The 27,975-nt window shown below is 38.7% G+C and overlaps 4 protein-coding genes across 4 annotated transcripts in view; 2 read left to right on the forward strand and 2 right to left on the reverse strand.

The window, feature by feature from the left end:
* Positions 1-615: 615 nt before the first annotated feature.
* On the forward strand, positions 616-3,110 carry dnajc28 (DnaJ (Hsp40) homolog, subfamily C, member 28). Its single transcript, XM_059338939.1, has one exon. It carries the CDS (start codon positions 1,867-1,869, stop codon positions 3,028-3,030), a length of 1,164 nt encoding a protein of 387 aa, XP_059194922.1. The 5' UTR covers positions 616-1,866; the 3' UTR covers positions 3,031-3,110.
* Positions 3,111-3,391: 281 nt separating this feature from the next.
* LOC131976055 (potassium voltage-gated channel subfamily E member 1) lies at positions 3,392-3,861 on the reverse strand. The gene has a single exon (XM_059338944.1). The coding sequence runs from the start codon at positions 3,840-3,842 to the stop codon at positions 3,420-3,422; it is 423 nt and encodes a 140-aa protein (XP_059194927.1). The 5' UTR covers positions 3,843-3,861; the 3' UTR covers positions 3,392-3,419.
* A 3,416-nt stretch (positions 3,862-7,277) lies between these two features.
* On the reverse strand, positions 7,278-13,912 carry si:ch211-225p5.8 (uncharacterized protein LOC555567 homolog). Its single transcript, XM_059339898.1, has 4 exons — positions 13,894-13,912; positions 11,809-11,975; positions 9,709-9,943; positions 7,278-8,359 (listed from the first exon to the last, which is right to left on the reverse strand). The coding sequence occupies exons 1-4, from the start codon at positions 13,910-13,912 to the stop codon at positions 8,196-8,198; spliced, it is 585 nt and encodes a 194-aa protein (XP_059195881.1). The 3' UTR covers positions 7,278-8,195.
* A 4,366-nt stretch (positions 13,913-18,278) lies between these two features.
* Positions 18,279-27,975, forward strand: part of gramd1a (GRAM domain containing 1A) — a 38,305-nt gene continuing 28,608 nt past the window's right edge. The window contains exons 1-2 of the mRNA XM_059338931.1: positions 18,279-18,718; positions 20,006-21,090. Coding sequence (XP_059194914.1) covers positions 20,621-21,090 — 470 coding nt within the window. The 5' untranslated portion in view covers positions 18,279-18,718; positions 20,006-20,620. The remainder of the gene's footprint in view (positions 18,719-20,005; positions 21,091-27,975) is intronic.

Consider the following 27,975-nt stretch of genomic DNA (forward strand, 5'->3'; position numbering starts at 1 on the left):
TTTCAGTGAATATTTGTCATGTGACCGTTCTTCTCAGCAATCAATCATGTCTTCACTGTGTTGCTGAGGAGCCCAGAATGCTATGAATGCCAAATGATTTATTTTTGTTTTAAAAGAGATGTAGAATAAAATAATTTTGACAGAAAAATCTGATTATTAAGTGTCTTTTTTTGTTATTTTTTCGAATGGAAACTTTCATAATTTACAGTATAATCCATTCAAGGACTATTAGAAACTTCAAATTGCGATGATAATGCCTTTTTGCAGTTACTTTTGGCGATCTTTAGAAGGAAATATACTTGTCAGTGTACAACAGTGAGTGTTAATGCTGTTTTACAAACTGTCTTATAAGATCTTAGAGCTTCATCTGACAGTCGAATTTCGTCGAGTTAATGGGACTATAAGTCTGAACACAAGTATTTTCCCCTCCCATTGAAGAGCAGTTTCCGATGTGCCCTCCCGAGGTTGAGGCGACAGAGGGCGCTAATACAACATGACGTCAGTGATTGCTAGAAGAAGAAGAAGAAACAGGCCACGGATGTAATAACAACAACACGCTGCCCGCTGTCAGCCGACTGACAGGTGACCTGGTTTTCCTGTAGCGTTTAAAGTTGTAGGCAATGTTAACTTACATTAATTTATTTATGTGCCGTAAATGTGCTTGTGTAATTCGGTTTTCAGTGTGCACTAACGTTAAATGTCTTGTTCTTAGCTATCTAGCTAGTGTTAGCTTAGTTTAGCTAACTAGTTAATAAGTAGCCTACATGCAAGTATTAGATTGCTCGTTCCACCGGTCGCTATAATTGTTATTGTGCCACAATATGGTCTTTCTTTTGGATATCTGTTAACAACCCACAGTACATTAGATTACTCTAAACTTTATTGTCGTTGCGATTCATCATCCAACCAGAAAAAGTTAGTAAATGCAAAGAAATGGACAGAATTCACACAGAATTTACAGTAACATTTAGAATAAATAGAGCATGTAAAATAAGTACAATGGGGGAAGATAGGAATCAAAGCAGGAAAAAAAAAAACCATCCTATTTATAATGTAAAATTCCAATGAGTTAGTATATATTATTGTACAACCGTTCCTGGCAGTGCAAATATAAGTATAAGTAATATAGATAGATAAGGTATTGTGAATTTGTATGTAAGCTTCAAGAGCTACCAGTTGTAAGAAAGTATATAATGAATAAATAAACAGCAGGAGGTATGATATGAATATGGTGTACTATGCAGTATAGATCTTTTATGGACAGATAGTATAGATCGTCGTAAAATATGAGTACTAGGACATTATATATTGAGTAAGAACAGTAGGATAAATAATTTGTTTGAAGTCACCTTTAATAGCTCAAATAACATACTGACCATTGTTTTATCAGATTTATAATTGCATTTTTTGTGTTAATATTTCTGTTTGGGGTCTCAATCTTTCTTTATTTCCCCCCAATTTAGTTTTCAGATGGTTGAAGAGTCTATTCTGATACAATTTTGATTCCTGAAAAAAAAAGATGTACTTCTCATTTATCTCTGTCTGTCTTTTTAAGAGCTGCAACAATTAATCGATTAATTGATTAGTCAATCAACAGAAAATGAACTGGCAACTGTTTTGATGGTCGCATATATGTATTTGTCATAAATGATAATAAACTGAACTAGGTTTTTGGTTTGTTAGTTTAATAAAACATGCAATTTAAAGGTCTGGCGCTGTATAATAACACAGGGCATGTTACTGACATAAAAATGAATCAAGAATATGTTGGGCTGATTAATCAATAATTAAAATACAAATTAGTTGAAGAGCTAGTCTTTTTAAAATATTTTCTTTGCTTTTCAAATCTGCAGGATTGTGACAGAAATGAGTTGCACTTTCCACCTCCTGGTTTCCCGTAGCGACTTCTACCATAGTCGTTTTCTGCTTGTCTTGTCTAGACACTCCCTGTTGCTCAGATCGCTCAGATCCATGCCGCAGATCAGCCGCAGCCTACAAGAGAGCTACAGGCTTCTGCAACTGCCTGACGAGGGGCAAAGCAGTCCTGTGCAGGTGAAAGAGGCCTACCTGCGCCTAGCTAAGCTCTACCACCCGGACTCTGGGGCTCCGACTGCAGATGCAATGCTGTTTGCTCGGGTTGAGGAGGCCTACCGTGCTGTGCTGGCACATCAGAGCAAGATCAAGCATCCTGATGGAGGAAAGGAAGTGGAAGATGAGGATAAGTCCGTAGGTAAAGCACTTCCACACAGACACTACCTCAGCTACGATGGTGTGGGTACAGGCACGCCCAGCCAGCGTGAGCGTCAGTACCGGCAGATTCGAGTCGATCGGGCAACGGAGCAGGTTTTAAACTACCGGCAGAGGGAGCACGAGAGGGCAGCCGCTTCAGAGGGGGCGCTTGTGGAGCGGGACTTGCGTCAGCGCAGCCGAAAGATCAAAATCACCCAGGCTATGGAACGGCTTGTGGAGGACCTGATCCAGGAGTCCATGGCCCGAGGAGACTTCAGGAACCTGAGTGGAGCTGGAAAGCCCCTCAACAAGTTTGAGCACAATCCATACGCTGATCCGATGACCCACAACCTCAACCGCATCCTCATCGACAACGGTTACCAGCCCCCCTGGGTCATCACACAACGTGACATCAAAGAGACAACTGCTCAGATCCGAAATAGATTATTGGTAGGAAGGGCCCGTCTCAGTGACCCTATGACCCCCAAGGAGCGCGGCCAATGGGAGCAGCTGGTTACTTCGGTGGAGGAGGACTTGGTGAAACTTAACAAGATGGTGGACAATTACAACCTCATTGTACCGATGCTCAACATGCAAATGGTTCACTACAGTATGTCACGAGAGATTGACCGCGCTGAGAAAGGAGCCCACCAACAGCGGCTGGACCAACAGAGAGAGAGAGAAAAGGAGAGAGAGCAGAGGAAGGAAGAGAAGAAAAGAGCCAATACAGTTATTAAGCATAAAAATAACAAACAAGGCCTGATGTCTTGGATGAAGAATTTGCTCGGATTACAACACTAAAACTCAGAATCTAAGTGTACAGTAAAATTATGTTGGTTTTTTTGTAGTTTCGCTGCTTTTTTCTGAGTCAAAGTCAGAGACAATGGTGCCACCTGTTTAACTCTGTTACTACTGTTATCGTCCACATCTGTAGGTTTGTCAGAGCACTGTTGAGCAATCATGATTGCGTGACTTTAAAGGGTGAAAATGCACATGTTGATAATGAAGATTACAATATTAGGCAATTTCACAAAGTTGTTTCTGTGAAATCACTGATTTGAAAATACAAATCTTACACTGTAACGTTTGGTTGCAATGTGACATTAAAAGTTAAGGGAATCAAAAATCTTGTGTTACAGAGTTTTACATTTTCAAATATGGGAAATGTCTAAATTGCTGAATGTGTCATTCTAGTCTGGCAGCTGCTCCAGTGTTGCAGGGTTGCAGATGACCATGGACTCCTTGCCGCTGGCTCCGGTACCTGCAGCTTCCCTGTGCAGCGCTTGAGCGATGGCCCTGGACGGAGTCATCACCTTGGTCCAGTCGTGGGCGATGTACTGATGGTACGGATCGTGAGAGCTCTCTAGCTTCTTCGAGCGAATGTAGCTGAGCATGATGCCGAATGTGAAGAAGCTGAACATGCCAACAACCAGGAGGATGTACATGATTCCCTGAGACTGAGTGTGGGCCCTGGATGCAGCCACGTGGTGCACAGCCTGCTGGGTAGTGTAGTTCTGGGGTGTCTGTGGAGACAGTATGCTTGTGCTGTTGAGGCAGTGCTGCAGGAAGGAGAGCAGGAGCGACTGTAGCTCGGTGGTGTTGATGTGTGACATGTCTGACCTCTGCTGGACACTCAGCAAACTGCAGCTGAGGAGGAAGAGGAGATGGTAAGAAAAACATATCACAGAAAAGATTACTCCCTACTTTATCTCTGTAGAGAATAGAGATTATACTATATCTGTATTTTTTGTATTATTTAGCTCTGAATTAATCCCTCCAACCTGTTTACAAAACTCTGAAGAGGCAAAAGATTTTTTTTTTTTTAATTTCTGAGTTGCAAAGAGATTTGACATGCTGCAGTATAAAATCTTGACAGACGATAGGAAAGCAAGTTAAGTGAGATTTATAATAAGCAAGAATGTGCCTGTTAGAGAGTGAGAAAAGGATCCACATCACACAGCTCATTTTTAGACATAACTCATTTTATCCAGGTAAGAAAATAAGGAGATATCAATTTCAGGATGCTCCTGTTTCCCAGACAACCGTGTATTAACTGACACTTCAGTATGTCGTCATATGTTCAAATTACCCATTGGAAATGTATTCCATGACTTTGGCCCGACCTTTATGAGACTTTATAAGCTGTAGTGCCCGACATGAAAACAGACCTTTTCTATATGGATCTTGCACCAGTATGATTATGCAATGGTATTTCAAAGGCTGTTTTCTTGAGCAAATAACTTGGTTATGATACTAATTTTTTTTAAACATCATTATACATTTTATTTATTTTATAAATGAGTAATATAAATAACTGTAATATAGGATATTGTTATATATTATATTGACCAATTCTAGAAATGATGATTCTATTATTTTAATAAATATATATAAAAACTCAATAAACAATAGTGCGGTTTTCATAGTCGAAGGTATAAAAAAAAAAATCATCCTTAATTTTTAAATCACCCCAAGCATAATTTCCTGCATTATGTCCTGTAAAAAATATCAGACAGCATAATATGCCTTCGCTAGACTGACAAAATTATTCTTGGTGTTTGAAGAATGGAAATGAATGGATATAGACACTGATTTCTAGAAAATATATGTAAATCATTGTTCAAACTTCATCGAGTAGTTGGAAAATCCTACCTTTCAAGGATCTGGAATCGGTTCCTCTTGTAGCTCTAGAAGCAGCTTGTATCAAACTACACCTGGGACAGAAGCTACTTCCCTCCTTGTCTTGGACATAATGTGCCCTCCTTCATGCTCATGCTTTTACGCCGGAGAGATGCAATATGTTCAACTTGTCAACACTTTTAATGAAACGAGGAGGTCACAGGGCAAGGTCAAAAGCCCAGTGTATGCAGGCAGCGCTAGCAAACAACTATCTTATCAGCTGAAGTACTGTAGATGAGCATGTTTAGAGTTAGAATATATTCCCATTAGATCTCAATCGAGCAGTGTTGATCCGGTAAGATGTCATGAAAATCCCACGAAAAATATGCTTTTAGGTTTCGACTACATGTGAAGAAGTCTACACACAAATAATTGGGAACAAACAACTTTCGCATAAATCACCTTTCATGGCTCAAAACTGGTGATCAGAGCAAGTTTGTGACAAGTGTGTGTGGTTTGTTGTATTGTCTCTTATATTTAAAATTTAAAAAATCTCGAATGCTCACATTTTGCAGTTGGAGAAGGAGGTGCCAGGCTGCAGCAGGAGAACAAAGCTGCTTTCAGACCAGAGGCAGTTTAGACAGTCGACAGCACAGCACAGACTAGATTGAGTTACAGCACAATCACCTCCAAATGTCCTTTTACTCTCTGCTGTGTGAGTTAAATGTCCTTTAACTCCCCACAAAAAAAGCAGGATTCAAAATGATACATGCAGCAAAGTGAAGGGGCCAAGGTTCTCCAAAACATTTTCAGACAAAATGATGTATTTAAAAACGGACAACAAAGAAACATTGCAGTGAAACATATGCAGTTCTTCAACAGTGGATCATTGTTAAAATTAACCCTGATGAGGTCATTGGTTTCTGTGTTTCTGACTTCACCAATACAGCAAAGACGCAAGTGAAGGCGCTGTAATGTGCTGCCCACTGCTCCTTGCATGGTGTGTTCACTTGTGTGTCAAAAAGGATGGGTTAAATGCAGAGGTTGCATTTCCCCATTGTGGGATTAATAAAGTAATCTTCTTCTTCTTCTAAAGTACAGGAGGCAAAAAAATATTGACAAAATACTTTTTTGTTTATTTTTTTAATGAAATTTACAGAAACTTTCCATGGAGAGTTAAGCTGGGGAATTTTAGAGATATTAAAAATTTAAAAAAAGATTTCAACAGATTTATTTGTAAATATAAGATCAAGTTTTAATTATTTTATTGAACAATCATTTCTTTCATTTAACAAGAAAAACATGAATGTTAAATATTACTCATTTCCCCCCAACCCCAAATAAAATGCCCTTCCCCCTCCAAAAATCCCCATGAAGTCCCATTGAAAATGTTCAATGAAAAAAATGAGAAGAGCCCCCCTGTCTCTCCAAAAAAGTCCCTTTCAGCATGTAAACTTTGAAATGAACATGTGATGGAGGCATGCACAGTACATGTAGGGGGAGTGGCCTCCACAGGGGGCGTGGCCTCAGCAGGAATAGCAGATATTCAATTGTACTTCTGGTTGTTTTAGTCTAGATTATGCTAAAATATATTTTCCCCAGCTATATTTAAGTTCCCTTCGAAGTGCCAAGCTTTAATTTAGTAAATTCGGTGTACTCTGTTAATTTCTGTCAATTCCCATGGAAAGTTTCCAACTTTGAAAATTCTCGGAATTTTGCAATTTTGAGTGATGTCAATGTCATGTAAGGCCCGACCAAGCTGCAGCTATTAGCCTATTAAAGGCAAATCCCTATCTGCAGTAAGTATTGGCGATCAGGTGCTGGAAGGTCGCAGGAGCAACAATATAATGATAAAGAATGAATACCACTGCACACTGAGATGACTTTACTGTGATTTATTTAGAGTGAACAAGCCGCCCGAAGCTTCATCAGGTTTGTTCTGCAACAGGTGTGCTAAATAGCTTATATCATGTTATTAATCAAAAGCTGCATATCCCTGTCTACCTGTGTGTATGTTGTCTGACATGCACCAATATAAATACTTTTATGACACAATATGTTGATTTGGAAATGGTGTTAGCCATTTATTGTATTTTCTATGTATGCTTTATTTAAATGGCCTGAGAAAAAAACTGTTCAGAATTGGTTGGTAATGCAATGCGTTGTATGGATATTGTATATTAATGGTAAATGTTGGCATTCTAAATACCTTTGCATAGTCATTTCGGTGCATCATCCACATATAATTTTTTTTTTTCATTCCAGCTTAATAATACAGTGTATTGGCTGATTGTTGCTGAAAACTTTCCCTCAAAAATCAGAACTGGTTTCTCAAAAATCCCATATTGGTTAGGCTTTAATGTTATGATATCAGAGCTGGCTGTATTCGCTCACTTTCATGTTAAAATATGTAGAAGGTTTATTTGTAGTTTATTGTGAAAACTTTGCAAAGATGGATTTTTTGTGCGGCATTTATGCTTTTTTGTTTTGTCAAATTTGATGCAAAAAAAAGAGAAAATAAGTTGCTAAAAAGGTCCTGGGATGAGTTAAACCCACTGTATTACATAGTATAGCAAAGTTCACAACATTTTTTCTCTGTTATGGTAATTTGGCATTTTAAATGCTTTAAATGAATAAATGAAAGAACATATGGTTTAAAGATTATTTAACAAAAAAATATATGATTCATTGGATTCTCACTTGTATTTAGCCAGAGGTTTTTTTCTTTTCTTTTATTTAAAAAAACAAAACAAATCCAAGCATTTAAGGCTTTAATAAACGGTTCACACTCTTGTGTGTATATATATATAAAAAAAATTAGCCCTGCATGCTGCTATCTGCACAATTAGCTTCTATTCACAGTTAATACATGTTGCATATAAGACTGAGCGTGACTGAGGCGTTTTTAAAGCAACCTCTTGTACAGTAATTGTGTCGTTGTTAGTAAGTAATGAAGCGTGACTCTTGCAAAGAAGTCTTTCTACCTGGTGGATACAAAATGAAAACAAAAAAATAAAAAGCCAGTTAAAGAGAAAGACATGTTTTCATATGTGTCATAGTATCACATTTTTCTAAATCAGATCAGTAATTTTATATAATATCACAAGATAAATCAATCTTACCAGTAGTGCTACTCTAGCTGCACCCCATCACAGTTGTCTTTGGATTCTAACAGCCTGGAAATATAAAAAGAAAAAGTGAATTATAAGATGTGAGAAACAGCAGTGAGAAAGTTACATTTATTTAAGAATCAGTGTGCAGAAAAGATGTGTTCTTTGGCATTATTTAAGACCCCTGACCCCATGTTGGTTTCAAGTTAATAATACATCAGATAAAAGACAAATTACTCACTCTGCCTGAGCCTTGACAGCTTTACGGGCCTCCCGAGCTTCGTGCTCCTCCGAAATCTTCTTGTAACAGTAGACCAGCACCACAATGAGCCACAGCTGCAGAACCACGATCAGCACGTACATCAAAATCTCTGAGATCACAGCCGTCAGCTCCCGATTGGCTGGGAAAGACGATCCAACAATGTAGCAATACAGAGGAGACATGTCCTTGAGAGTTAACATCTGCATGCTGGTCACACCTTAAGGGGAGACACTACAGGTGAATAGGGTACTTTTTTAACTAATAGATATCACCATGAAACTTCCACAGTTTGTTACTCACATTAAGACAATATTTTTTTTGCTTTACAAGTTTTCTAAAATGTTATGTTAGATATGCAAATGAGGTGTGGGCTCATTAAATATGTGCTAATTTGCATATATATATATATATATATATATATATATTCAAGATACGTGAATCTGAACATTGGATAAAGCATATTTCACAGTTGTTGTTTTTTTTAATATATTAGATTAAATGTTTTACAGGAGGAAATTTTGATATATCCTTTAATCATTTCATAAATCAGAAAATACTGTCAAAAGCCATAAACTAAATTTTTGTTTTCAGGAACAAAATGTTCTGTAAATCAGGGTATGAATGATATATACAGAATTGTATAGTAAGGAATAAAACTGTTGCTGAAACTGGTCATTCTGCTGTCTGCAAGTGGAGCTGCAGTTGAGATTTATGGCTCAGAGCATGAGAAAAAACTCATTTTGAGAAAATGGCCTTTAACCCTCTGGAGTCCACGAAATCGCTGTAGCACGACTTCTTCATGACATCAAAAAAAGACACAAAAATGACTAAAAAAAGACACAAAATGATTAAAAAAAAAGACACAAAATGACTAGAAAAAAGACACAAAATTACAAAAGAGAGACAAAATGACAAAAAAAAGAAAATTACAAAAAAGACACAACAACAGACACAAATGACCAAATAAGACACAAAAAAGACATGAAAAGGATTCAAAAATGGACAAAATAGTCCAAGACTCCATAGAGTTAAAGATTTCATACATTCTTAATGTAAATGACCATTTGAAGGCAAAATATTGGATCTATTTCATAGCAGCAACAATATAGAACATGTAAAACACAATATTGTGCAGGAGAGTGGCAGCTCTGTGATGGTGAGGTTTAGACTACGTTGTTGGTGCTACACGCTGCAATAGAACGCTAACTTTTAGTGAATTTAGGAGAAATCTACAGGCGCAAAGGGATCAAATATGGTCAAATATACACATAAATGTTTGTTTTGGATGTTTTCTTTCCACTAAAAACAATGTTGTTGCCTGTAGCGTCTCGCCTTAATACTCACACCACCAACCATCCTCACAGACAACACGTGCACAGTGTCCATTTTCCTGCAGAATTTGTAGGCCACATTCAAGTTTTGCTGATAATACTAAGCAGGATTTGAAGTGAAGGACATTTTTTCCCCCGCAGGGACACCCCACCTTACCTACAGCCACCACACTGAGCTCCACCTCCTTCTCCACAGTGACATGCTCATCATACTGCGGCAGGAAGAGGGTGCGGTGGATTGAGCAGCGGTACATCCCTGTGTCATTGAAGATGACGTTATGAATGTAAATGGATCCTATCTGAATATCTCTGTGTTGTGTTCCTTGCCACTCCAGGCGGTCGCTGAAATCCTCATGGAGGATGTCTGCAACGGGATGGTCATAGTGGAAAATCTGATAAAGGGAAACAAATGGGAATTTTATGAATATCTTGTGATCCAGAAAGTCTTGCTCTCTGTTATTTCCAACTCAACCTATACTCGACATTAGGGGAGACTGAGATGGTCTCAGTGCCTTTAAGTCGCTAAATGTTGGGGTTTTGACACAAAGTACCCTCATTTGTCTGCTACAATATTTCCAAATTCTGCAACTGTGTCACAGAACTCTTGATGTCAAATACAAGCAGTTATGTTGTTACCCATTAGCTGTTACTTTCACCCTTTGAACACCATGATTAAATCTTTTAAAAAATCGCCAAAAATACATTGTTTATCGTAGAAAGAAACACAACAAACAAAACAGACAGTCTTGAATGGATCAGAGGTTACCAATGTTTCTTTCAGAAAAATTAACCAAAACAAGGCTTAAAATTGTGATATTTCTGCTAAAATCACTTTATTCTACATGTCTCATTTGAAATGTAGCCAAAAATAAACAGTTTGGAATAACTAGATCTGGTAAAAACGTTAAATTCTGCTCTTCAGCGACACTGTGAAGCCATGATTGATTCTGCTGAGGCGAACGGTCACGTGACAAATATTCACTGAACTGCAGGCTGTTTACACAGAGTAGAGAGGAGAGGACAGTTGCTTAATACAATGTGTGCTGATTCAAAACATAGGTCTGTTGCCTCAGTCAAGTAACCAGTGAAGACATATTCCTGTTGTGCATTGAAGACTTTTCGACTGCCATGATGGCCCACACTGGGTAGCTGCCACATGGCATATAAGTATTCCATTCGGTTTTTCACCAAATGTCTTAAAATGCTAAGAAAAAAAAGGATCCAGTTAGAAATTGTGTTTGGTTGCCAGCTGACTTTCTTCATCTGCCAGAGGCTGCAGCAGGCTCATATTTATTGCCAGGATAAATTGTGAATATTTTGATATCATATGAAACTATGGAACTAAGGACTCCGCTGGTTCCAACCACGTCTTGTGAGCCTGTCGGCAGTCGTTCAATGTAACAAAGTACATATTCTCAAGTAATGTACTTAAGTACAATTTGAAGGTACTTTACTTGAGTATTTACACTTTATGTAACTTTATACTGATACTCCACAACATTTTAGAGGACTAATGTACTTTTTACTCCACTACATATAGCTGCCAGCTTTAGTTACTTTTCAGGTCCAAATTTAACATGAAAAACATGATAATTTTATACTGTTTAGATTTTTCTCTTTCGTAATAGTATATTAAGTAGTTAACATTAGTAGTTAAAAATGCCCTACCTTGAGACAATTAAAATGCTGCTTACATAAATGCATCAATAATAATAATCCAACATATGATATTATATATATTATATATCCAATATGTTTAGAGTATGCAAAACAACCCTAGTGGAGTAACGAGTACTTTTACTTTTGATTCTTTAAGTACATTTACTGTAAATGCTGGAAGCAATTTCACAGTGTGGCTTAAATTCTTTTACTTAAGTAAGGGATCTAAATACTATTTCCACCACTGCTCTTCTAAAATAGAAGAAGACCTACTAAAAATATTTTATTCATGTGTAAATAATAACATAGTTAAAGATCTACCTGCTCATTCAAAATTACCATTGTATGTAAAGACATGCTATATATGAAATTAGCTTTTCTTGTATTAAATGATTCCAAAAATGTTCCAAAGTTCATGGAGAGCTGACAAAACAGTAAATTAATTACTTAAAAAAAAAGTAATTAAAACACTTGTTTGGTACTACCTTATGGCACAGTTTCAGAGTTGCTCAGTGCACCATGATAGTAGAAGAGAGTCCCTTTCATCACGAACCCTAACCAGGTTTAACAGTTTCTTCAAAGACTTTGGTCAACTCACATGCCTGAACTCCTCCTCTCCCTCCGCTTTGAAGTGCCAGTCTACAGTGGCCCGGCCAGACACCTCCTCTCTTTTCTTACAGGAGATGCAGCCCAGCAGGAATCCTTCTCCCGCCACAGCTTCGGTCAGGGACTCGACCTCCGAACATCCGGCGTGGCACTGAGACACTAAAGAAAGAGAGGAAGGAGACGGAGACACAGATAAAGATTTCTTTTTCTTTTGAGAGCAAAAAGGAGGAAACACGATGATGAGGAAAAGAAGTAGGAGGAAAAACATGCAATTTTTCATGTACTGTTAATTAATATGATTATTTTAACAACTAATCAAGCACTTGTTGCTGTCAATACTGTTTATCTGTCTATAAATTTTGTGAGTTTTACACCTTAAAGACCTTGAGACATTATGAAAAAGAGACACAGCAATACGAAAAATGAAAAAAAGATTTAAATGCAGTAAAATAAAATTTAAATATTAAATAGATGAATAAAAATCACAGTGCAGTGAAAGACATGAACCAGCTGTCCCACATTTTATTTAATTTATGTTTAATTTAATATGAATAGAATTTGATTTATTATCTGCAATAATTAGGTATAATTTGACAGTTTATATATATTTTATATGTATATGTATATAACTCAATAACTCATTTACATTGAGAGTTTTTACAATTCATTTACAGTCAGTGTGCACTGATTGGGATTTCTATAATCATGGAAAAAGAAGGGTGTGTAATACATTTTTAAAAAGGCATTTACAGTCTATTAATGACCTGGTAATCAATCCTCCCTCCATTTTTTTTAGTTTTGAGAATATTATTTTTCGAGTAAGCTCTGAGGACCCTAAAAAATAAAGACACATGCAACTTCAACCACTAACGTCAAAAGCTGTTTTTTTTATAATTAGAGGTAACAACATAATTGATTTTGGACTTACCCAAAAGACTGAAGACAACTAAAAGAGACCAGTGGCATATCATTTCTGCTGGGGAAATTTATGGCCAGCCTTTGAAGAAAATATTGGAGTAAACCTGCAGATAAATATTACATTACTGACATAAAGGCTCTTTATCCCTGATTAATCCCATAGTCTTCGTGACAAACCAGTCCACCCTTTAATCCAGAGTGTCAGTCCATTAGTTCAACAGGCCTGCATTCAATAAAAATGACTGAAAATGTTTTCTTAAAACATTTGAGTCTCCCGTCTTTTCTTCGCAGTAGCTTAAAGCCTCCTCTGCAGTCCGGTCTGAATTTAAGGCAGCTATATTTAGAGCGTGTGAATCCAAGAGAGTTGAACGTTGTGAGTGTTGAAAGCCAGCAGGAAACCTGAGATCATGAGACTTGATCCATAACTACAGCGTGACCGTCTAAAGCCAGACTACAGACGTGTTTCTTCTGATTTATAGATTGACAAAGGAAAGTTCCCTCAAAAAGGACAGTTTCTAACATCCTAAAGAGTTTTTTTGTTTTTCTTTTTTAATGCTGCAATATTATACAGGTATTAGAGAATAGCTTGAAGTGCTATGCAGGCTTTTGTTATAACCTTTGCCTGCGTTAATGTAATCTTTGCCAAATATTACAATGTACTTATACTGTTGTATATAGAGGCTTTTTAATTATTTTTTAATAAGAAAAGAAAAGAGGCAGCAGGTCTGACATGCAAAATCGTCCCTGACCTGTTTTGTTAAACAAATTTCAGACAAACACATGATTCGAGTGGAGCGAACAATTGTGCAGGGCTTAAAGGAACAACACCTTTTAATGCAGCATGGTACCTTATTTTTGTGTGGAAATAAATGCTTTTGTCTCCTGCCCCTCTTCACAGGTCAGAGGTCATGGTAAGCTACAGAAGGCTGCAGCTGGCAGGGATCAGGTTCATTGCGAGAAGCATTGGCTCCATTGCTTTGAATGTGCAGTTATTATAAGTGTCTGTTAGCTTCTCAGTGAGTCTTTGTCTATGATTCATAAGCAAAGACTCACAACATGCGACCTAAGACGACATGCAAATCCTCAGAAAACTTAATTTCATAACAAATCTCTCCCTGTTCAAGACTAAAAACCAGCTGATCTATTCTTTACACCACACCAAGCGCCCTCTTTGTCATACTCCATTTCCCCGATTTCAGTAATATTGTTGTAGTTATTATTGCAAATAACGATTCCCAAAAAGTTGGGACAGAGCAAATCAAAATACAAATACACCATATTTAATGTTCAAACTAATAAACTTTAAAACGTTTTGAGACACCACTACTCTCTCTCTCTCTCTGTCTGTCTTACTCCACTACATTTATCTGACAACTCTGACTACTTTTCAGGTAATGATTTAACATAAATAAACATGATCATTTTAAAATGATTACACACTCAGTAAAATGCTGATTATTAAATAATAAACCCTAGAGGTTAGGAATCGGGCTTGTAACTAGAGAGTCTCCGGTTCAAATTCCGGTACTGACAGGTCAAGGACGGAAATGCCATTGAGCAAGGCACCTAACCTCCCCTCCACAGCAGGTGCAGTAATGTGCTGCCCACTGCTCCTTGCATGGTGCATTCACTTGTGTGTAAAAAAGGATGTGTTAAATGCAGAGGTTGAATTTCTCCATTGTGGGATTAATAAAGGAATTAATCTTAACCTTGACTTTTTATGCTGATACTTTCGGGCTTTTTATGTGTGTTATGGTGGCTATATGTACAGAGCTGTTCTTTTTTTGTACTTAGGAGATGATATACAACAGAAACATGCCAGTCAGCAAGAGGATGATAAATTTGATGAAGCCAAAACATTTCTTTTTTGATCTTTTATTTTATTTCAAAATGTGATGCTCGGGAAGTTTGGAAGAGAAAACTTGTCTACAAAATAAACAATAAGCGTTAGGGATTGTGCACTGAACATTATGGATGAGCTCGACATTCAGTTTAACCTGTAGGATATTATGTAATCTGTACTCATTTTATACACGCCTGAAAGACTAATTAACCATAATTATACAAACATTTTATCTTCTGATTTAACCAGCACAATCATGACAATTATTTTTCCTTCTTTCGTATGGCATGATTTGCTCCTGAAACATACACTAGTGCTCAAAAGTTTGGGATCACCCAGAAATGTCTGTGTTGTTTTGCATGAAACTACCCTTGTAGAAATAATCATTTTAACCTGTACAAATCTCCAACTAGATACTCAACAAGCCTGAGGAAGCATCATTTTATTGCTTCTCAAATCAGCACAAAACAGTTTTCAGCTGTGCTAACATAATCCTCAGGTGTTTTAATGATCAATGAGCATTTCAACACTATAAACGTGGATTAACACAATGTGCCACTTGAACACGGGAGTGATGGTTGCTGACAATATATAATAGATATTCCATAAGAAAATCAGCCGTTTCCAGCTTTAAATGACTATTTACCACATTAACAATGTCTAGACTGTATGTCTGTTATTATAATTTGAAAAATTGTGTTTTTCTTTCAAAAATAATTATATTTCTAAGTGACCCCAGTGGTAGTGTATATTACATCAATAATTTACCCAAAAAAAACAGTAAACTCTCATCTTGTAGCTAAATAGTTTCTCTTCTTATCAGTTTTGATATCTGCCATGAAAGCATGTGATAATCAGTCAATGCCAGTTGGCTGCTCAGAAAAAAAAATAAGGCCACTGAAGTCAAGGCTGACAAAACAGACATTGACTGAAGGCCTCAACTTGCGTGCTGACTACAGTGACCAGGCTGGTACAGTCAGCCTGTTGACGTGATGAATCTAATGAGATGGTTTTTTTTATTGTTTTAAAAAGGGTAATGCCTTGTCACATGTCCGGTCAGATTACACACACTGAGGCCATACAAACATTAAAAAGATGCAGAGTGTACAGGGGGAGGATATAAACTGTGTTATGAGCCAGGCTGTGTGTGTGTATGTGTGTGTGTGTTTGTGTATGTGTGTTTGTTTTGGCCACGCTGGAGGTCAGGGATGTTGTCATGTGATGTAACCAGATGACTCAGTGAAGCACTTGATAAGGGTCCTTGCCTCTTTTAACCTTGTGGTAGCCTGGGACTGATAATAACAATAAAAAAAATACACGGGGCATCTGAAAAATACTCACATGTGATCAAGAAAGGGTGAAAGAAGGACCTTGGGTTGACACACAAAAGGGGAGGGGGGGACTTCAAGGAAAAGTTGACATACGATAAACCATGTGTGTGTATGGGGGGGTGGGCTGCACCTCTGTGACCCTACACACGCATTCACAAAGTGAGTGACACACCTCCTTCCTCACTATGCTGGTGATGTTTTTTTATTTTTAGCACAGATCGAGTTTCCAGTCCCCCGAATCAGCAGCCTGAGGTGCACAGCAACACAGCTCCCTGTATCCTGGAGCAGTCTCTTGCCTGCTCAGCTGCATGTGTAACACAGACGTTGGTCCTCTGTGGAGCCGGTTAAGAGTTGGCTACAGGAGGCTGTTTACAGAGAGTGAGGAGACGAAGGATGCCCTGGTAAACCTATGGAGAATTTGAAAGTGCCAAGTCATTGTGATGCTCTGCCATCGATGTGAAACAATACAGAAGCAACTGCTGGCTGAAAATCATCACTGACAGGCAGGTAAAGGCAAATATATTCCAACAAAAGATGTGCATATTTTCAGTGTGTGTGTATATATACATATATATATATATATATATCATGTTAAATACTATAACAACTCTGACTTTATTTCTCTCAGGGCTGTACATTTCTCTGTTCTGTAGCTTCTAAAGTTTAGTTGTAAAACTGCAAGTATTTCTTCCAAAATGTGTATTAAAAAAAAAAGTCTGGTACACTGAGCGCTCAGCATTGTTGAAATGAGACTGAAACATGCAAAGTGTGTACATGATGGGCTGTGGACACTAAAAAATGAGATAAAGTTGAATTAGAATTGTTTTGGTGTGGTGGTGTGCTGAAATAATGAATCAATAAAACAATTAGATGATCAGCACAAATCTAAGCAGCAGCTATTTTGATAGTAAATTAATTGGGCTTTTTAAGTAGTTTTTTCTTTGTCTTGTATGATGGTAAATTAGTTTTTTAGGGTTTGGAAGCATTTTTAAGGTATGTGATTGCCACTAATTATTTTCCCATTTAATGGGAAAAAATGCAATTATTTTCTGAATTAATCTGGATTTTTTTTAAAATGAATTAATAATTAAAAGAATCACCCTATTTTAAACCTATGTGCACCAGACAGTTAAAATCTCAATAATTCATGCATCATATTTACTGCTGTGTCTTTGTTGATGTATATTCTTCTGTTTTCAGCTTCAGACAGGGAGACCTATCATTGGTCCTGTTTACTGGAAGCGTCCTGGAGAAGAAGATATCAGGTCTCTTACAGGCTGCATCCTACCTATTATAGTTCATGACACTATATGAAGCGATGCTGCGGCAGGAGGCGAGGGGTAAGATGAACTTATGTCATGAAATACACACACTGTGCCGCACTGACCTTTTGTTGCTGCAAAAAAAGTTCCATAATAAGTTGTTTTATCATATATATATATATATATATATATATATATAAACTTTATAAATATATGAACTTGATATATATAATAATAATAATAATTATTATTATTATTATTATTATTATTATTATTATTATTAGTAGTAGTAGTAGTAGTAGTAGGTATAGTAGTAGTAGTGTTGTTGTTATTACTATTATTATTATTATTATTATTATTATTATTATTATTATTAGAGAATATTGCTTGATAAGGACTCATTATCCTTACATACAGCTTTATAATAATTTAGTGATGGGAATGATGAGTGATCTGTATACAAATAATGACTGCACACAACCGTGTTAGACACAAGGGGTCGCAATGTTCCTGCCTATAAAAGCTCTCTTCAAATTAACTCTGAAATTGTGCTAAATCTGTGGATTTGCTTGCACTTGTTGCTCATGCTTTGTTAAGTCTTTTGGAGAAAATATGGTGTGATGACTTTATGCAACAAAAATCCCTGTCGATTACTGAAACTGTATGGGACTGCTTCATGTGTTGCTCTTCGTGAGAAGAAGGAAAAAACAGCCTAACTGTAACAACACTTAAGCTGTTTTTTTGTTATTGTTATTTGTTGTAATTAATCAGAACTATATAGTTGTTGAAGCGTCAAACTCTAGTTGCTCTCTGATGTAAACACACGTCTGCTTCTCTCGCCACATCCTCTGGACAGTTATTTCCCCGGGCTGTACCACAAAGTTTGTCGGAGGGGTGTTCGTCGTGTTTTGCTGGTGGCTGTGTACATTAAGTTACATAATAATTGTTACAGTTTCATCACTTCTATAAATGCAATATTGACAGTGTTTGTGGGTTTATATGATTGAAATTACGTAGCTGGGATTATAGTTTTCTTGATGAGACGTTTCTCCCCTCCCCCCACGTACTTGGTTCATCAGCCGACTGACTGGCGTTCCTTTTCACTTTTCGACAAAAAAACCTATTGTCTGTTACTTTAAAACCAAGTTAGTACGCTACTAATGCTAAGCTAACTTTGGTTCTTATGCTTATACTTAATCAGAAACCAGTGTTTTATACCGTGGTGTTTTTAAAGTGAAAATGGAAGGCGTCGGCGTAGTACTTTATCAACTGGAAGTTAAAGCCTGCTAGCCAGAAAGTCATCTTTTTCTGAGCTGTCGGCCTTCAGAGGTCGGGGGGGTAACGTTAGCTAAACTTGGCTGTGTTTAGCCTTTAGCTGGCTAAAGGCTAACTGTTAGCCACAGCCGGCAGATGCTTCTTTACGCATCTAACAATGCTGATGTGCTCCTGTGAAAAAGTGGATTTTAACATTACTCCCCGCACCGTCGCTCGGCTTGTTTTCGAGGCCGAGCAAGATAATAGGAACGGAGGAAACTCGTCCAATGGGAGGTAGGAGATGCAACTTTAATCTTGCCAGGCTGCAAAGTTTTTTTCTTTCTGCCATATTATTAAACCCAGTTTTGTTTCTGCACGCCCTTTGTCCGTGTGTGTTTGATTGCACACATCAGCATATTTCCGTGGTTGGCAGTGTTTCACACCAAGTGCTACGTTTGTTAAATCAAAATGAATAGAGCAACAGCAGTGTTGAGTAATGGGTTTGATATCACAAGAGCAGCTGTTCCTGGATACTTGCTTCACACTGCAGTAACTTGCATTTGCTTGTCCGTGCCGTCTGAAATGGCTGTGCCCCGTGTGTAATTGCTTGACGTGGCCAGTGTTTTATGGCAAAAAAAAAAAAAAAAAGATCAGGCTTGTGTGGACCAAAGAGTGAAGGCTACACGGGGGATTATGATGGATTACGCTGGACAAACAAGTCTGTGCCAAGATTGGTCTTGTTCAAACAGATCACAGCAAATACTGTCAGACGTGCTTAGGTCCTTGCCTTGGAAGTGTCTGCTTTGAAGGCAAACAATGGAGTGACACACATACAATCCTTTCCTATTGGAGGACACATCTGCAGTATGTCTTTCGTTTAGTTATGACTTTGATAGCCCATAGTAGCAATAAGACCATGTTATTGGCTATATGAACTATGCATTTTCATAAAGGTGTTGTTTATAACTGACAGTTACTGTCTGAGATTGTGTCAGGACAGTTTTAGGATCGGCGATGTTTTTAAGTCAGGGTTTGGAACTTGTGGTATTAAGATCTAGAGCCCCTGCTTTTTTTGTCCAGGGACTGATCTGTATGGGCTTTCCTTGCAACATCACAGCGATTAAAGTTTTTCTTGGTGTCTGTAATGGTCTGCTGATAAATGCACAGTGACTCAGTCCCATGTTCATCCAGTTTTGGCTATTTCTGAGTTACTTGAAGGGGGGGAAATCTTGAAATATGGAGCTAAAGTGATTCTTCTTCTCCAAACATAGGTTAAAAAACAACAACACACGTAACATAAACTCCACCGCCATAAATAAATCCTATTGATCGGGCCTCTAACGGGAACACTATTTCATTGCAAATACATCCTCATCATATGATACCTCATATTCCCAGAACTGGCAGGGCAGGCAGTATCAAAGACCAGACAGAAATAGCCCTAGTCTCGCAGTCATTTGTTTTACTGGTAAAGTTTAACGATTCAAATTATCAGGGAAAAACATTTTAGAAAAGTGGTAGTGGTGGTCAGATGTAGGCTGGGTTTTTGAATGCAAAGTTTCTGCTCTTGTCACTCCTCAGGTAGCTTCTTCCAGACACAGATCTGTCTTTTTCTGAGACTTCAACTCTTGCTAAGATGAGCCTGATTATGCAAATGCCAGCTTGAAGTCTGCCAAAGGGAGGAGAGCGGAGGAGTACTGAAGAAAGAGGGTGACACCGGGCAGTGCAAGAGGTTTTGAGGAGGAAGGGGTGATGCTCATAAGCATAACACAGAATAGGGATGATCGAGCATTTAGGATGGATTCCCTAATGAACACAGTTGCCTGTAATACGTGACAGATTTTCTTCCAGCTTCCTGTTGCATCCTTTTTGACTCTAAAGGAAGACCTACAACTCTGCTGACTCGTGAACCTTTCTTCAGTTTTGGGAATTTTACTTGACACTTCTTCACAAGAAATATGGCTAATGCTGAAGCATCTTTACTTATGCTTCGTGATACTTAATATGGCAGTGTTGATTTTCCAAGAGGGAGTGTTTGATGTGTTTACCCATCCTGTTTCAATATATATTAAACACAAGCATGACTGCGCCATCTCAGTCTTCATGGGCCAGTCTCAACTTTAGCAACACAACAAGCCCTTGCTGGTGCCTTTGACTTGACTGAAAGAGAAAATTAAGCCCCGGAAAGCTCTGAAGATGACTATGTCCTCTCCCGTGGGACCCGAAGGCATCACTGTGGCTCAGCCCATCCCTGTCCCAACGCTGACTATCCTGCCACCATCCTCAGATACAGAGTCCTGGTCTCGCTCACCTAGCCCCAGACCGTCACGCTCTAGCCGTCACAGTCGATGCCATCGCAGCAGGACCCGAACCAAGAAGCGAAATGAGGAAGAGCAAGGTTGCGCCCACAAGCGACAGTGGGGCAAAACACCGCAAATAGTAGTCGAGGAGACTGCGGAGAGGGGCACTATTCAACATCGAAGCCCCTCCCCCTCCCCCTCAGTGGCCAGTCAGATGGAGGGTGAAGAGCAAGGTCAGGACAGCCCTTCACAGGACCTCCTTCTGCCACCGTCTCGCTCCTGGTCTCGTAGTCCCTCTCCTAGCCGGCGCTCCCGGTGGTCCCTCAGGAGCCTGCTCAGCAGAGACTCTGACTGGGAGAGCTGCAGGTTAGTGTGCTGGATTCATCCCAAATAACCAGCCAGCGTTTAAAGAAATTATGATGAAATAAATAATGAAATAAAGCACTAGAGTACAGCATTTGTGTACTCTCACATGAGGCCCAAACCTAAGTGTCTGCCCCCCCCCTTCAGTTGTCTTTGACGATGGGCTGACTTATCTTACAGCGCCAGCACCACATAAGGTTCAGTGGCCTAGAACAGAGGTTTCACACTATGTCAGCACTATGTTTGACTGTCTCATGGGTATTCTATGCTTGTAGCTCTGTAAAACCACAGCCAATTTGCATTTAGGCCTTCTGAGACCAGATTTGGCTGCAATGACTGACTGGAGTGAGCACTTTCTCATTTGTGCATGTTGGTGTAGAGCAAAAAGGCCTTACATCTGACAGATTTACGCCTAGTCGACTTTTCTCCAATGCTACATGAGGTCAACTATTTTGGAACAGGGTGGAGTTAATTAGCTAATGGCTAAAACTAGTGAGGACAGATTACACTTTTAAAATCCTGACTAAGTTGAGTTGATTCATGGTACGCTATGACGTCAAATAAAAAAGCAGGCCAGCAGTCGGCTGGTTGAATTTCAGTGAAGAATAAGAAATGCCCATGCTACCCTGTGGGAACAAAATATACATACCACATGTCCCCTGCAGTTGATTAGTATTTTAGAAAGTAAGATAACCTCTTTAAATAAGTGGACCAGCATGGTTATGTAAACTGTAAACAAAGAAAGTGAGACCGCTGTTGTGGCAGTGAGGAAAAACAGAGCTGGGTCAGTCACAAGGAGCTGCGCCATTTATCCTTCCTCTGAAGCATGACATCACTTTCAGCCAATGGGAGCAGGCTCTTAGTCTGATGATGTCATGTGAGTCCAATCAGAGGAGGTTCTGGGCACCACTGCAGAGGGCAAACAGAGGGTGATTTTCTCTTGTGCTCCATATGAACAGCTGTGCCCTCATCCTCTTCATTTACACATCATTTATTGACCCAGTTATATTGTTTTGGTGCATGTTGCATGAAAAATGTATGTTTTTATATAGCTTAAAAAGCAAGTGAAAGATTTAGGTTTAAAAGATGTTTGGTAAATCTTAATGCGTCTTTTGAGAATACGCAAAAATGATCAGATAAGCTATAAAAGACTCAAATTAATCTTTGGTCATCCAGTTGTAGGTTTTCAGCTTTGAACTTTAAGTTGAAATGTATGATTGCAAGAAAAGCACATTGAGGACTGAAGTGTTTGCACCGACTTCCCAGACACAGTTTTGCATTTTCTAAACATCTTTGACAAGTTATAAGCAGCCCCATTTGGCTTCATGGCAAATGTTTATTTCTCTTATTTAACAGTGGAAAGTTTCTTGTAGATAAAATTAGCTGTGGAGAGCTGACACAAAGGTCACTTGTCATGCATTTGAGATTCATTGTGAACTACAGACCATCTTACATAAATCTTTTCATCAACCCTTTCAGACTGCTGTTTTAATGTCCTTTGCCCTTTGTCATAATGAAGGGACCAAATGATCCCGGCTCAGTAACGAGTTAGTAACAGAGGCGATAATTGGCAGGATCAATAAGGGTAATAAGAAAGGAATTTGACCGTATCATCAGAAACACGCCTCTCACTTGAGTTCGACAGTTATCTAATTATGTTCAGCCCAACTTTTTCTTGAGTATGTACAGCAAGAAACGGCACGGCGTGCAGTTCTTCACCTTTGTTGTACTCGGCACTGTTGATGCTGCAGCTGCTGTTTCATAGCAGTACCATCTCCTATCACTTTGTTCTGCAATGCTGCATTGCAATGTGAATTCACCGACTGGGGATGCCAATATTACGCTGTTAAGGAATCGGTATGAGTGTCCTAAGGCAAAATGACGGCAGAGCTTAGTTACAGCACTTTTGGGGAAACTGTGTGAAAAGGGCTCATTTAGTTTCTCTGCTGTGCCATATTTCCCAGTGAAACGCAATATTTGAACAGTGTACTGTTAAATCAAAATCAAAATTTACTGAGGAGTGCTCCATACACACCTCCCTCACCTGTTACATCAGGGGGAGGACGAGAGAGCAATGAAAGGGAAACTTTTCCAACCGGCTCCACTTCATTGCAGTGGACGCAGCACACCAGTTTATTGCTCACCCCTGGCAGCAGTCCTCATCTTGCTCCTGCTGTAGCGACACAGGGATGGCCGAAAACCTGCAAAACCCCCTAAGTAGACCTCAGCAACATTGTTTGGGAAATGAAAATTTTTCCCAACTGATATCCAAACACACATCTCTTGTCCTGTCTCTCTCAATATTGCTCTGTTGGCTTTTATGACCCTCTAATGGTGAAGTGTGTTTCTAATGACTAGTGTGGCTACCTAGTTGCCCCAAAGTCTAATTTATTGGGTTACATTTTTGTGAATGTCCCTGAATACAGGATGAGTATTTAAACATTTAAAATCGTTTCACAGGAACAAAAAAAAAGACAGGGATTCTTTTTCTTCTTACATATTCGTCATACATCAAGATAACGTCGTTGTGACAATATTTTGGTTGAGAGGGCAATATCCTGTTTTATTGTCTAATCTATAATAATTCTAAAGTATTCTAGAAACTTGTGTTCTCATTTTTTCTTTTTTAACTGACTGACCAACTCTAGGGTCTCACAGGTTGGATGCAGGGTCAGGTCTAAAGGCCTATGTTAAAATGATCTGAAAGGTGTAAAAGACAGAACAGGGCTTATGTGCTGCAGGTTATCCTTAACATGCCAGACCAGGCCCGTTAAAAGGGCTTCTTAGATGGACTATTGCACTGCAAATAACCTGTGCTTCAGTCTTGCTGTAGCTCTTTGCTGTAGCTTCTAAACAAATGTGCAAGAGCCGGCTAAAATAGATTCCCTGCGATCGACTAATTGAGTAATTGATCTCAATTGTTTTCTAAATGGAACACGGGTCAATAAAGAGTTGACTGCCTCTGATTCTTTGCAGTGTCGTACTCTGTACGTCTCACTCACCTGATTTTGCAGAGTTAAAGCTGCCTCAACTTGCTGTACACAACTTGCACAAATGCATTCTGTACGGAACAGCAGAGAGGGTAATTCCACCTTACATAGAGACCTCGTTCTACCTATTTTGATGTAAACATGTTGTGAAATTGTCATTAAAAACAACTTGAGCACATGTTTAGCGTTACAAATATGTAGACTGATGCGTGTCTAATCTTAAACCAGTCTGTACAAAGACTGCAGGAAATGTGTGGAAAAGACATTACATTTTCTAACGGATAACTTTGAAATAGCCTGGGCGACTTGTTTTTGAAAACACAAATAGCGCTTTTTTAATGTATTTATAAAAAAGTAAGTAGTGTAACTCAGTCAGCTTTAAGGTCAAGTGTGGAGCAGATTTTTTATTTTATTTTAAACTCTACATGACTGTTAAATGTATTTCGACACATATATTGTACACATGTGCGCGCGCACACACACACACACACACACACACACACACACACAGTCTAACTTAAAATGACATCATTGCAAAGGACAACACAGTGACTCGCTCACTGATTGTGATTGATTGAATTGTGACCCCTCTTTGTGTTTCTGCCACACTGTATCAGGGCAGCTTTGTGACCTTTCCTTGTTTACATAGTCATTCAGTTAGTGTGTTTACATTCACTTTGTATGGTTATCGATCCACTTCTGAAACTGATTTCAGACAGTTTTCTAAAGTTTCTCTCACTGCCAGTAGCTCGTATGAATAGGCTCTTTGGCTTTTGCACCATGTGTATGCCAAAAGCAACAATCTCCTAATTAGCCATAAGATATGTGCTCTCACAGAAGTCTATATGCAGTCTTATGTCTCTTGCTGTGTTGAAATTCTGTCGGCAGGAAGGAAAAGGCATAAGAGTTGCACCTTTTATATTATACCCACTTCCTGTACATGTTTAAGGCTATTCTTCTGAATTGCATTGTCTTCTCCTTCCCCTTTCCTTAATGTCCACCCAGCCCATGAAGCTCTGACATTATTAAAGGCTATTGGTGAACCTTAGAAATAACAGTTCACACACAGGGAGACCGAATGGTGATGTCGGCCTGGCTCAGCCCAGCGTGGATTATGATGGGACTCTAATCCAGAGGGATGGACAGAGAGATTGAGGGTTAAGGGATTGCGTGGGCTCTGGGCTTTGGCCAGGTGGATTCACCACATGCATCCATGGTCTCTGCATTTACATTTACAATTCATGTTTTAGCCATTTTTTATACATAAGGGCCTCTATCTGATTGTGTGATGGTATTATTATAATAAATAATTAGCAACTTAATAACATCCCTTTTATTTTTTTTGTTAGTTTGGAACATTTAGATTGAAATGCATATATAAGATATATGCATTATTTTCTACGAAAAATTATTTGGTCTGTAAATTACCATGAAAATTTCCTGGAGGCTAAAGTGGTATTTACAATTATATGGCAATAAATGTATATCCTGATTATAGGTCATTTCATATTATAATTACGACAAAAATCATGATTAAACAGTGCCTCTTTGTTGCAAGAATCAGAGCGTAAAGTGTCATCAAATTTACATAAATTATTATACATTTCTAAGTGATATAGAAAAAATATGTATGGTAAACAATGTTATAACATTTGACAGTATATATTGTCATATCAAATTCAAATATCATTTCAAATTCCTGTATTTTTTCTGTCCAGAATACAAGATATTTAGTTATCACGTGATAAGCATTGACTTTTTGGAACTTTTTCCAAAAAGTTGCATAATTTATCAGAAATATTGCACAAATAGTTTACTCATGAGGCATAAAACACACAGTACATGTGTCAGAAATGCTACAGATTAAATGCTGAGTCTTGTTTTAATCATCTGTTTAGATAATGAATAGAAGAGTTTCTAATGCTAAAAAAAGGGGCATTCACTGCAAAGATAACAGTGACAGTAAATGTTCTTGTGACCTCCTGTATGTAAGGTGCTGGTTTCAGATAAAACCCCTCAGTTTTGACTTATCATCCTTATCGGTCCCCCCAGTTCAGCACCACCTCACTGTAGAAAAAAAAGAAGAGAAAAAAAAAAGCAAGGCCTCACTCAGCACATGGAGCCTCCTCCTCCTCCTCCCTCCCCCTCCTCCCTCTCCCTTGTTGCAAAGGGGATTACTGATGGACGCAGAGACTGCAACCCGTTACCGGGTCCTGCTAACGGCGTAGGGAGCAGCGGTCCGTCCGGTAGCCTGGCTGCGAGGTGCAGGGGCGTCGTCAGCCGCAATGACAAATTAACATCCGGCCGCGGGACGGTGGATGATGGACGCATTTTTCCCCCGAGGCGAAGCAAAGAAAACAAGACAGAAGAGAGGACATACAGCCCCGTAGCGTCTAGCTTGCTTTAGCTGCACACACACACACGCACACCAGGGACACCATATTGATGCAACAGTGAGCAGCAACGTGTGTTTTTGTGGATATCAGTTGGATCGCAAACGCCTCATGACATGTTCGAGTAAGTGACACAAACAGCCTCCTGTGTGATGAATAGCATTATGCTATGCAGTGATCTGTCTGTGGTCCTCATATACCGACTGTGGTGTGGTCAAGTGAGTCATAGCTCTGCAAATCCCACTGATAACACGGCTGGGACACGCATAGTTTGTATAAAAGCGCAGGTGTACAAGCCGCAGTCTGAAATTATTAGCTGTATACACTGCTTTAGCTGTGTGTTTATGTGATTGCATGCTCATTCAGTCTGGCCAGAGCGCTCCCACGCCTCCACCCTGTTTCAGTGAAATAGCAGTCTCCACCCTTGCACAATCTGGTGCTTCTTAATTGAGTCGTGTAATTCATATTTGACGCCTCGTTTATTATGTTCTTGTCCATTTCTAAGTGTGCTGGGCTGAGTTGTTTTGGTGTCGCTAGCTGCCCGTTAGCTGATCCGTCTCTCCGCTTTCACTAAGTGGCAGCAGAGAGGACAATATCAAGGCTAACTAGAGGTTTGTGTAGAAAATTCTGGTAATGCTGCAGACGGATTTAGCCCTGGTTTGTAAACACATGCTGACACAGATTCACATCACTCCAATGTCCTGGTCACACACCCTTACAAGCCTCTTTACAGCACACGATGCCCTTATTTGCATTAACCTCAAGATAGCTTGGTGCTAGTTGTAATTATGTATAGCAGAACAGCATTGCTACACTAGAAAATGTAAGATTTAGTGCGTTATTATTAACTTATTACATTTAAAGTGACAATTTTGATATGATTATAAAACCTCCAAGAGTCTGGAATTTGTTATTTTTGGTACCTTGAAAGTGCTTGGATTTACTCTTAAAGTGTATAGCATAATCACTCTATTATTATTGGTTTTATTATTTCCAATAAAACAATCCCACCATCATATGTGTTAGTTGTATTCTGGCATCTTGATTGATCGTTGTGGGTATAAATTAATTCCATTAATTTTGTTTTTTGCAGTTGCATTTATAATGACAATTTAGATATGGTTATAAGAGCTCCAAGAGTCTGGATGTTTTTTTTTTCGTTATGGTGACCTGAAAGTACTGGAAAAGTGGGTCTTACAGCATTTTTTAAGAAGCTGTACAAACACTGTTGAAGCATATACATTGTGGAATATAATTAATGGTAATCACAATTAAAGTGTTGCCTTGAAGTTGTTCATTTAGAGTAGTAGATTGTCATTGTCGTTAGAAATCACATTTCTGTCAATCAACTAATTGTTTGAGCCCCCGATCACAGAGAAGACAGTGCAGCCTTTGTCTCATTGTGCATTTCTGTCTTGAAATGATCAGATATGTAATTACACCTCCAACTCTCTGAGGTTTTTGGTAGTGTTTTTTTTTTATTCTGCAGGTTTTGTATCAACTGT

The sequence above is a fragment of the Centropristis striata genome, chromosome 8 (genome assembly GCF_030273125.1).
Source record: "Centropristis striata isolate RG_2023a ecotype Rhode Island chromosome 8, C.striata_1.0, whole genome shotgun sequence".
Classification (NCBI taxonomy): Eukaryota; Metazoa; Chordata; class Actinopteri; order Perciformes; family Serranidae; genus Centropristis; species Centropristis striata.

Coding starts and splice junctions, on each gene's coding strand:
- si:ch211-225p5.8 (XM_059339898.1), bottom strand. Junction 9,944..11,808: donor GAGAGGAGGAGTTCAGGCAT/GTGAGTTGACCA, acceptor TCCCTTTATCAG/ATTTTCCACTATGACCATCC. Junction 8,360..9,708: donor GCTCAGTGTGGTGGCTGTAG/GTAAGGTGGGGT, acceptor CGTCTTTCCCAG/CCAATCGGGAGCTGACGGCT.
- dnajc28 (XM_059338939.1), top strand. CDS start 1,867: ATGAGTTGCACTTTCCACCTCCTGGTTTCCCGTAGCGACTTCTACCAT.
- LOC131976055 (XM_059338944.1), bottom strand. CDS start 3,842: ATGTCACACATCAACACCACCGAGCTACAGTCGCTCCTGCTCTCCTTC.